An 11,109-nucleotide genomic window follows, 5' to 3' on the forward strand; every position below is an offset into this window, starting at 1 on the left:
GTGAGATCGTCTTTGGCTGCGTCTAACTAGGAAAAATGAAGGGGTGAGTTGAAAGCATTAAAGACAGCAGTCAGAATGATCAGAAAACCCAGCCAATGCAGCATTTTCCACAAAATGAGGCCACAGTTAGCGTCTCCGCTGTGTAGACCAAGCTCAAGGTAATTCGGTTTAGCCAGGCCTTTTTCTTTCCTGCTAGAGCCTCAACCCCAATGGCTACCAGGACCTGGGGAGCTCGCCTCTGCCCTCAGGACCTCCCTGCCCGGCTCAATAGCTCTGTGCCAGTTCATTTCGCCACAGCCCGGAGCCGCTCGGAAAGCAAAGATTAAAGGGGAAAGTCGCAGCTGTATATTTATATTTTCATTGCTAGAAGGGAATTGATTTCCGCGCATTTATTTTGGTAGTTGTAATACACAAGGGCGGATTTGCGTCACCCGAGCAACTTGCCGGTGGAGATAAAGTTGCACAAATATTGAAAGGGGAAGTGCTAGGAGTCATTATAGAGTTTTTCTCCGGAAGAAATAAGGATTTCTGCAGTATCCTAAAATACTAAGGCCGCTTCTATTTTGAGACCAATCTCGCAGGCACATCCGCTCATTTAGTCCGAGTTTGAGCCCATCAAAAACAGGAGATGACCTGAACTCCGGCGAGCCCAGGGTTTCCTGCTGCTTTCTTGATTCTGAAGTGTGGGGAGTGAGGAGGGCGGGAGTCTGCGGGCTCAGAACTGGGCGATGGGCCTGCAGGGGCCAGGCTTGGGCCTGGGGAAGGGGTAGAGGGGGCGACGGGGGTCGCTCCAAAGACTTGCTTTTCGCATTTGCCTCCGGGAGCTGGAATTAAGGCCTCGGATGGCGCCGATGCGGTTGCAAGGAAGCCGAGGGCCTGGAAGAGCAAGGGGTGCGCTGGCGAAGTTGCAACTTGCAATCCAGCCGCTGGCCTGGCGGAGAAAGGGAGGCTCGCGGCGCGAAGAGTCGGCGGCCCTCGGGGCCTCGCTTTCGCCACATCTACCCAACGCTCCTGGTCTTGAATCTCGGCAGGTGCTAGTTGTGGGTGCCTCAGGGAACCCCGAGGTCCCGCGTTCCCCCAGGTCTGCATCCCGTGCCCAACCCGGAGCGTCGCAAAACTTGGAAAGGATGAAAGCGGGTAGGGGAGTCTTATTTCTTAGAGAGAAGGCGAGGGCGCCCGGCGCCGCCTCCAGTAAGGAGTAAAGGCACCTCTTTCACAACTGTGAGTTTGGGCTTAGGCCGACGTCTAAATGTTTGCAGTCAAATTAGAATCGCAATCAAACTGGAAGTGGCACTAGAAAGGAAAGCGCTCATGGCCTCCCCTACGCACACTCCCACCGAAGGCTCGCCAGAACCCTCAGCCAGCGCCTCAAGTGTCCTTGTACTTCTTGCTCCTTTGCCTTCAGCTTGACCCAAAAGCACCGGTCTTATTATGTCTCTCGCCCCAGGTGCCCCTACCCTCACCCAAACATACCCATCTATCTCTGGAAATAACACCTCCTGGCTGCATGGAGCAGGGGATGAAAACCTTTCAGTAACAGAGAGCTGGAGAGCGGGAGAACTGGGGGCGGGAGGAGGAGGAGGAGAGAGAGAGAGAGGGAAAGATCTCAGTGCTGGCAGATCGGAAGTGATTGATAATTTTCCAGGAAAAAGTCAAAAGCTTAAAAGGATAGCATCTGCATCAAGGGGCTAGAGAAGCCACCAGAAATTAATTTTCTAAGCCCAAATCCTGAACTCGAGATAGGCATGGCAAGTTCACTTGCCTTTCCGGGTTTATTTGGTGAGGAGCCTTAGTGCTGAAGGGAAATAAAAATGCCACAGAATCTGTTAGGAGATGCTTATTAGGGCAATCGAAAACAAAAGATTTCGTGGTTTCATTATTGCTATTATTTTATTTTCTTCCTGAAAATGTGCAAGAACAGCTCATCCGGGTGGCCTGTGGTTTGTTTGGGAGAGGGGTGGGGAAATCCATTCTGACTGTAATTTAAAAGAGAACGAATTCTTAAAATAGAGATGTTGATGTTGCACAAACCCCCCACTACCACCACCCTGTGTTCTAAGACCGAAGGCACGAATGGAAGACGTTGACCACCACTGCAGCTTCTCCTGCAACCAGGCTCAAGGGGTTCCTGGGGAAACTGTCACAAAATTGAAAGCAGTATTGAACCCCACGGAAATCTGCTCTTGTGGGCACTTGCAAAACAACGAACCCCACGTGATCCGGAGACGTGGTGGAGGAGGGAGGCTAACATTTTCTACAACGTGCAGCAAAGGAGGGAACGCGCGTGCCCCTCTGCCGGGTTTCGGGAGGCAGCCTGTTTTGTAATGTCTCAGGCTCGGGGGAAAGGTTTGGCTGGGTCTAAGGGAGACGTTTGGAGCCATCCATCTTATTTTGTTTGAAAAGTCACTCGTTCAAGTTGTCACTGTGTGACAGCTCAGAAGAAAACTAATTTGCGGCCGCCCCTCCTCCTCGCTTTGCCGAGGATCTCCTGGGAGGCACGGGGCCGACGCGGTGCTGAGTTGGGCCGGGACTCTGGGCAGCAGCATTCGGGCAGGGGCCCAGGAAAGATGGAGGGCTTTGCCGAGGACAGAGACTCCTGTAATAAAAGCAGAATGAGGCCAAGAAGAGGAAAGCGGAGGGGCCAAAAGCGAGCTCCGCTCTCCACCGGGAGGCGGGCTTTACATCGCCCTGAAGCATGAGATAACCGTCCCTTCCCCACTCCCCCCACTCGCCCTGGGCGACAAGCGCTTCAGGAAAGCTCCTGTGACCAGCTCTCCTTGCCCCATGGCGGTTTGGAACTGCAGAAGTTAGAAGACGGTCAGCCCTCCGGAGTGGCTGCCTGGCCCCTGTGCAGAGGAGCAAGACGCGCTGCCCTGCTAAGTCCACGCGGCCACAGCAAACACTTTGGCGTGGTCGGGGCGTGGCTCGGGCCCGGCCACGCCCCTCGCTCCTAATTCCCGTCCACTCCCGGTTCCCATTGGTCACGAGGATGGCCAATGAGCGCTCGGATCGAGGTCCTACCCCGGGCCTGACTCGAAAGCTCCTGCCAAAACTTGGGAGTTTTTAGAGACGAGTTTTTTTTCTATTACTTCTCTCCCCCCACCCCCCCAACTAACGGATTATTATTGTTGTTGTTTTAAATTTAGCTCTTAGGGCTTAGCTGTTTGGGTTTTCTTGCGGTGTCCGGCTCCCGTCTCCCCGGCTCCCCGCCCGCCCTGCGGCCCCAGCGCCCCTCGCTAGCCTCCAGCCCGCGAGGAGTGAGTGCGGGCGCTGCGCCGCCTTTAAAGCGAGGCCAGGGAGCGAGGCGGTGAGCGGCCGAGATCCGGCCCTCGCCTCCTCCCTCGGTGGCGCTCGGGCTCCCGGCCTCTCTTCTCCAGTGCGGGCGGAGAAGCGAAAGCGGATCGTCCTCGGCTGCGGCCGCTTCTCCCGGACTCGCGCGCCCCTCCCCGCGCGCCCACCCACCCGGTCCCGCCGGACTGCGGCAGCCGCGCGGCTCGCCCCGCCAGGATGTTCGCAGCCGGGCTGGCTCCCTTCTACGCCTCCAACTTCAGCCTCTGGTCGGCCGCCTACTGCTCCTCGGCCGGCCCAGGCGGCTGCTCCTTCCCCTTGGACCCCGCCGCCGTCAAGAAGCCCTCCTTCTGCATCGCAGACATTCTGCACGCCGGCCTGGGGGACCCCGGGGCGGCCCCGGAGGGCCTGGCAGGGGCCTCGGCCGCCGCCCTCACCGCGCACTTGGGCTCGGTTCACCCGCACGCCTCTTTCCAAGCGGCCGCCAGATCCCCGCTTCGACCCACCCCAGTGGTGGCGCCCTCCGAAGTCCCGGCTGGCTTCCCTCAGCGGCTGTCTCCGCTCTCCGTCGCCTACCACCACCATCACCCGCAGCAACAACAGCAGCAGCAACAGCCGCAGCAGCAACAGCCCCCGCAGCAACAGCCCCCGCCTCCGCCCCGGGCCAGCGCCCTGCAGCCCCCGGCCTCAGGGACGCGAGTGGTCCCGAACCCCCACCACAGCGGCTCGGCCCCGGGCCCCTCCAGCAAAGACCTCAAATTTGGAATTGACCGCATTTTATCTGCAGAATTTGACCCAAAAGTCAAAGAAGGCAATACGCTAAGAGGTAGGTCTTGGGCGGGGGAAACTGCAGGCCTCTGACCATGGCCCTGACACACTCCCCTGATCCCGGGCTGGCTTAGGGTGACTTTGAGTGTTTTCACAATTAAGGACAAATCAGTAAAATGGGAGAGAAAAAAAGAATTGTAAGAAAATTGCAGAACATTAGGTCTAAAACTCACCTGTTCTATGTAAAACAAAAAATGACTCCAGGGATGCTTTAAAAACACGTCTTAGAATCAATATTCATAAAAATGATTGGTGTAATTATCTGCCAAAATGATTATGATCCCTTTAATGTAACTAGAGGCAGAATTATATTTTCTGACAGGTAAAGCATTATTGGGAAACACTTTCCCATATCTGATTTCTAGTAAAAATTTCACCCAGGAAATGTAAATAAAAAACAAAACCGCCTAGATGAGCAGGCAGAGTGGGGCCTCCTTTCGGGGGAGGTTTTGGGTCTGTGGAATTCTTGGAAGGCACGTGGAAATAAGGCCGTAAGCTGAGTTGTGTGAAGCCTTTTCTTGCTATATAAATGCATGTGGACATGAGGGACACACAGGAACTTTTCGGCGTCACTCCTTGGCAACTGTTGGGGGAGAGAGGTTTCAGCTCGGAGACGAGTTCGCCGGTGACTTCGCTCTATAAAAGCGAATCCAGGGCAAGGGGAAGGGGAGGAACAAATCAGCGGAGAGTATGAGTGTGCCGAAGTGTGCCGGAGAAGTAACCTGCTCTCCTTTTCCCTCGTCCCCAGATCTCACCTCCCTGCTAACCAGCGGGCGGCCCGCGGGGGTGCACCTCCCAGGCCTGCAGTCCTCCGCCGGCCAGTTCTTCGCTTCTCTAGATCCCATTAATGAGGCTTCTGCCATCCTGAGTCCCTTAAGCTCGAACCCAAGAAATTCAGTTCAGCATCAGTTCCAAGACACGTTTCCAGGTACGGAAAAGCTCCAGAGTACTGCCTAACGGGCGGGCGGACTGACAGAAATCTCAGGACTGACGCCTCTGGGGATGGCCGCGTAGTCACAATCTCGCAGTTGGGGCGGGAGGTTAAGGAGTCAGGAGTGAGAAACCGAAAGATTTCTCAGCGAGCTAGCGCTTGCTTCGGATGGTTCCCCCGGAAAAGCGGTAGGGGCACCTGAGAGCCCAGAAAGTGTGTGCGTGGACGCATGGGGTAGGGGGGCTTTTTTGAAGCCTTTTCGCCCCAGAGGGTGGCTTGAAAAATGCAGCATAGATGTTGCTTATTAACATAAGCACATTTTGGGATGACCGCAAACACTTGTGCTTGGTGAGCTTACGACTGGGTGCCTAGGCACATGCGAGAATAAGCACACACACACACACACACACACGCACGCACGCACGCACGCGATGATTCAGGGCTGTCATCATTCAGGCCCGAGGGACATTTTTGTGTACTCTTTGTAGGCCTGATGGCCACGCATGAGGTTTATGTTTTTCCCTTGGAATTAACGGACAAGCCTCCAGGCTTCACTCCACGCTCGCTTTAGGTCTTCCGACTGTCGCCTTAAGTGCTGTAAAATTCCTCTTTAGAGGGGCCATTCGGTGTGTGCACGAAGGGCTTTCTGAATGAGGGTGGAATCAACAGTTAACACCAAACGGTTTCAAGACTTACGGGACCCCCAGGCCTTGGACTGGGCACTGAACGGCCCTCTTGTCTTTCTTCCCTCGCGCTCCCACCCTGCGGCAGGTCCCTATGCTGTGCTCACGAAGGACACCATGCCGCAGACGTACAAGAGGAAGCGCTCATGGTCACGGGCTGTCTTCTCCAACCTGCAGAGGAAAGGCCTGGAGAAAAGGTTTGAGATTCAGAAATACGTGACCAAGCCAGACCGAAAGCAGCTGGCGGCGATGCTGGGCCTCACCGACGCACAGGTTAGGCAGCTCGGGCTCCAGCGCATAGCGCCCTCGGGCAGGCAGCAGCGCGGCCTAGTCCCATAGGCCTCCTCCACCCTGGCCGACTGGCCTTCTGCGGTGGAAACGCAGGGTCTTGAATTTCAGGAGGCTTTGTGGACTAGGCAACGAGAGTGGAGAAGGGGTGAGGGAGAAGGACGGAGAGAAGAGCTCATCCCCAAGATGCATGTCAACAAGCACTGCATGTTTATTTTGGCCAACAGGCTAAAGAACCACTGAGAAAGCAAAAGGGCCGCTGGAAATAACATTGACCTACTCAACTGTAGTGCAATTCGCTGTAGGAGGCAGTTTATTTCAGAAAAGATAAAAACCCAAAGGCAAGAGATTGTTGTTGAGTTTTTTTCCCTCTCACCCTCCCTCCCTCCTCCTCCTCCTCCTCCTGCTGCTGCTGGATTGTGAAATCCCCAGTTGTGAGGAAGTGAAAATATCATTTCAAACGGAATTAGTTAGCTCTAGGAGGGCAAGGAGTCCGCTTGGAGCGGCCACATATTCCAAGGCTTAGGCTCTGAAGAAAATCTGGAGGGAGGGAAGAGGTGAGGGAAAGAAAGAAAGAAAAATGATTTTCTTAGAACACCCAAGAGCATTTCAGCAGGTTCTGCCTACTTGAATTTTTTCAAGACAACAGGAAAGTGCCTGAATTACTTTTTTTCTTTTTCTTTTTCTTTTTTAAGAACTAGGCTTTTTCTTTTCTTTTCTTTTCAAGCTTTGACTGTGGAAGAGTCACTCTTGTGCACCCTGTAGTGCTGGCTGTGACTCCTGGGGTGTTGACTGTCCCCAGCAGGGCAGAAGCCAGAGGCTTCCTTTTCTTAGCTCCTTGGTCCCCCAACTGCTGTCTCTGTGTCTTTCTGTCCTCCATTACACAACTCTTCTCCCCAGCACACACACATACACACACACACACACACACACACTCTCTCTCTCTCTTTCTCACTCACACTGGAGGAGTCCAGCCATTTTCCACCAGCTGTGGATGTTATTTTTAAAGGGGAAACTGGAACTTGTGTGGACGTGTTGAGTCCCCCCGGGGATCGTATATATCTGTGTAGATTCTCTGCCCCATCTCTATCCCGTTCCTTCACTTTGCACACATTTAATTCCAGTGTTTTCTGAGCCCGCAGGAGAATTAGTTTATCTTTAACAGGGGCAGGGTCCTTAGCAGCTTTTGCATACAAATACACCAAGGGAACGCTTTCTTACTGAAAGCCCAACAGTGCCCCCACCCTACGGGGATTAACATTTTAAAACCCCTTTTTCCGGGCCGGGCGCGGTGGCTCATGCCTATAATCCCAGCACTTTGGGAGGCCGAGGCGGGTGGATCACAAGGTCAAGAGATCGAGACCATCCTGGTCAACATGGTGAAACCCCATCTCTACTAAAAATACAAAAAATTAGCTGGGCATGGTGGCGCGTGCCTGTAATCCCAGCTACTCAGGAGGCTGAGGCAGGAGAATTGCCTGAACCCAGGAGGCGGAGGTTGCGGTGAGCCAAGATCGTGCCATTGCACTCCAGCCTGGGTAACAAGAGCGAAACTCCATTTCAAAAAAAAAAAAAAAACCCCTTTTTCCTTTCTGCTTTCCAAGTTCTTTAAAAAAAAAAAACCATATTGCTTTTGTAGGGACTTGCTTTGGGAAGTGGCAGCAGAGGAGAGGGCTGACTTAGAATAGGAATTCTTAACCCTGGCTCACCAAACCCTTGATATTGGGAGCAAAATCTTGGGTATATGTGTATTTTTTCTGGTCCACGAGTCCGTAACTTTAATCAGATTCTCATGGGGGTCCTGACAGAAAAAAAAAAAGGATAGATTTAGAGTAGAGACAGTATGTTGGGGGTTGGGTACAGGAATCTGCCTTTCCAACAGTTACGCAGGTCATTTTAGTCCTGGGGTCTGAGGGTTGCATTTTGAAAACGGTCTTAGTGGGTTCCCCAGGCCAGGATTCCTGGCTTCCTGTATTCCCCTGGGCTGCCCCTTGGCACCTGCGCCTACTACAGTGCCTGGTCCTTGGTAGGGTCGCCAGGTAAGCGTTGCTTTCTCACCCGGGGAGGTGGCTTTTGTATGCAAGCGAGTCAGATCGGAGTGGACCTGTGTCTCATCTCCGTGTCTCTTTTTGTCTCTCCGTGTGGCGCGGCGCAGGTGAAGGTGTGGTTCCAGAACCGCCGGATGAAGTGGCGGCATTCCAAGGAGGCCCAGGCCCAAAAGGACAAGGACAAGGAGGCTGGCGAGAAGCCATCAGGTGGAGCCCCGGCTGCGGATGGTGAGCAGGACGAGAGGAGCCCCAGCCGCTCCGAAGGCGAGGCTGAGAGCGAGAGCAGCGACTCCGAGTCACTGGACATGGTCCCCAGCGACACCGAGCGGACTGAGGGGGCTGAGCGTTCTCTGCACCAAACAACAGTTATTAAGGCCCCGGTTACGGGTGCTCTCATCACGGCCAGCAATGGTGGGAGTGGTGGGAGCAGCGGCGGCGGCAGCAGTTTCAGCTTCAGCAGCGCCAGCAGCCTTAGTAGCAGCAGCACCGGGGCCGGTTGCGCCAGCAGCGTTGGCAGCAGTGGCACCTCGGAGCTTCTCCCTGTGCCACAGCCCACAACCAGCAGTGCTCCCAAAAGCCCCGAGCCAGCCCCAGGCACGCTTGGCGGCTTATAGACTGGACTAGGGAGGATGGGATCCGGGCCTTGCATGTAGTCTCCCAGTCATGGGCTGGGTTTCGTGAGCGTTGGCGACTTGGCAGGGCAGGAGACGCAGCGTGGAGTATATACCTCCTGGCATTCACACTTCGCCCCACATGGCTCCGGCAGGCTGCAGCGGACACTGCCCAGAGCAGAGGGGAGTTTCGGTGTCCCCCTAGCCAGCAGAACACTTCTCTCCGGAAGCAAGCTGGTTAAACTGTGAAGTGTTTGACTAAACCGTTCCTCTGACTCGCCCCAGGGGTCGTGGCTCCAAGGCACTTAAGACGCCTTAAACTTGTAAATAAAAAGTTTACTACGGTTTGTAAAGGCCTTTGGCTTGCTGGGGGTTGTTAAGGCCCAAGTTCTCCAACCGGACCTTATTCCCTGGGGCAACGTGGAATGTAGCAGCTGAAGGTGGGAGGCTGGAGTTTCAGGGGAAGTGGCTCAACCTCAGAGCCATCTTGCTACAGACATCAGAGATGGGAATCTGGGCTTGGAGGCTTCTAGTTAAGAGGTTTCCAGTGCCAAGTGCCACTGAAAGTGCCCTCTGAGAACCTGAGTAGCCTGGGAATGGAGCAGGCCATAGAAACTGTTAGGCCAGTGCAACAGATGGTTTCCCCATCCTAGAGTATGCAGAGTTGGAATGGAGAAGGCAGTGCTGGCAGGCGGGGTCAAGGTAGGCACAGCTGTACTCACTAGGTGGACGTGAAGCTCTGGGACCCAGAGGCCATGGGGCTCTCCCTGCACAAACTTTCCCTTGCTCCAGGATGAGGTACAGGCACTGGACAGATTCATAATGTTGCAGAGGAAAGGACAGACATGCCACAGTGGTTAGGGCTGGAAGCTTGAGTGCCAGGGGCCTGGTTGTAAAGATGTCAAACAAAGGGATGACTTCTTCAAGGTTAAGCAGAGGCACAGCCAAGATCAGGATTTAGATTTCCCTGGCCTACATGTGGTCACAGATGGAACTATGAAATTGCATCCCTCATTCCCTCATGCTCACAAAAATCTTGCAATTTGGCCACTGGAGGTGCCTAGATGAGTTCTTTCTCCTCAATGCTGCCGAGAGTCATAGGCAGTTTCCCCATCCCACTGCAGCTGGAAAATACATAGTAAACCTTGACACTGCTACTAGGATGGGCAATTCAAAGTTTTTGTTTGTTTCTTTTAAAGCTGAAGGGCTAAACCTCTCTCCAAGACCTGCCCTCCCCCTTGTAACTATGAAATATCCAGCGTTGGTAAAAGCTCTTTGTGGAGATTTTGTAACAAATAGATTTCCTTGGGAAATCCTGACCAGCCTCAGTGCCAGTCTTGCAGACCTTGTGTCTGCAAGGACATAAGATCTTTTGCAGACCCAGCATCCAGGTGGGATAGCCAGTACTCAGAATGAGTTGAGGAGAAACGCTGAGATCCAAGAGCCTAGGACACATCTCGGTACCCTGGCCAGAGTGGGAAAGTTCCCAGTGGTCCTTGGTCTTGCTAATCTCCTCCACTTTTAGGTATTCCCCTGGAGCTCATTCGAGGATCTCCGTTTTCTAGGCTTTCCCACCCAGGGGTAAAGTAGAGGTGGCAGATTGAGCCTTCTTTTGCTTGCATAGCTAGATACATAAGCAAATCCCAGAGCCAACACATGGATGCACAGATGATCATTTCCGGACCTAGCCAACCTCCTCAGTCCCCAAATCGAGATGAGTCAAGAGCAGTGAGAATGGGGTGGGGCGGAGTGATCAGAGTTGTATAATTTAGCTGAGAGAAAAGAAAGAGCATACCACAAGGGCCTCCATCTTCAACAGGAACATGAACTAACTGTTATCCCTAATTGCTCCACAAGAGTTGCCAGGCTAGGGTAGCCTCCCTACCTGCCCTGGGTCCCAGCTAGGGCTGGAATAGTTTCTTCAAGCCTTCCACAGCCTGTGCTACCAAACTGCAGGATTCCCTCTGTACCTCAGTTTTGGCTGCATTATCGAGATCCATTTCCCCTGACCCCAAATCTTGAAATTCTGGAACCAGGATATCCCAAGCACATTGAATTTTGAGGCACTTCTATCCAGTTCTGGCGTTAAGGAGAATAATGTGCCGGCACACACCCTTAGCTGAGGAGCAGAGCCTAGCAAAGAGAGATGGGGAGGGTGCTTTCTGCAAACTGCACCTACCCCGGCTCTTCACCGGGCCCTGAAGGTTTGCGCTACCTCCAAACCCAGACGCTAAATCCTCGGCTGGGCCCCAGGGCTTTGAAAGTGAAGAAAATCATCATTGAGGAGTGTCAGGATGTGATTTCTACCTTATCTAGGCCAGCTTTCGCCAGGCCAGGGGGCACAGCGGAGCTGGGGGGCCGAGGACAAAATGAGCCGAGAGGCAGGCACCTGAGGGCGGCAGCCAGGAGGACGAATGCTCCCCTGGGGCTCG

The 11,109-nt window shown here is 53.9% G+C and overlaps 1 protein-coding gene across 1 annotated transcript; it reads left to right on the forward strand.

Annotated features, from left to right (window-relative positions):
• The first annotated feature begins 795 nt into the window (after positions 1–795).
• On the forward strand, positions 796–9,024 carry HLX (H2.0 like homeobox). Its single transcript, XM_012459708.3, has 4 exons — positions 796–4,114; positions 4,865–5,044; positions 5,819–6,003; positions 8,174–9,024. The coding sequence occupies exons 1-4, from the start codon at positions 3,508–3,510 to the stop codon at positions 8,678–8,680; spliced, it is 1,479 nt and encodes a 492-aa protein (XP_012315131.1). The 5' UTR covers positions 796–3,507; the 3' UTR covers positions 8,681–9,024.
• Positions 9,025–11,109: the final 2,085 nt, after the last annotated feature.

This window comes from Aotus nancymaae, unplaced genomic scaffold (assembly GCF_030222135.1).
Source record: "Aotus nancymaae isolate 86718 unplaced genomic scaffold, 86718_ANA_hifiasm-v0.15.2.pri h1tg000032l_0, whole genome shotgun sequence".
Classification (NCBI taxonomy): Eukaryota; Metazoa; Chordata; class Mammalia; order Primates; family Aotidae; genus Aotus; species Aotus nancymaae.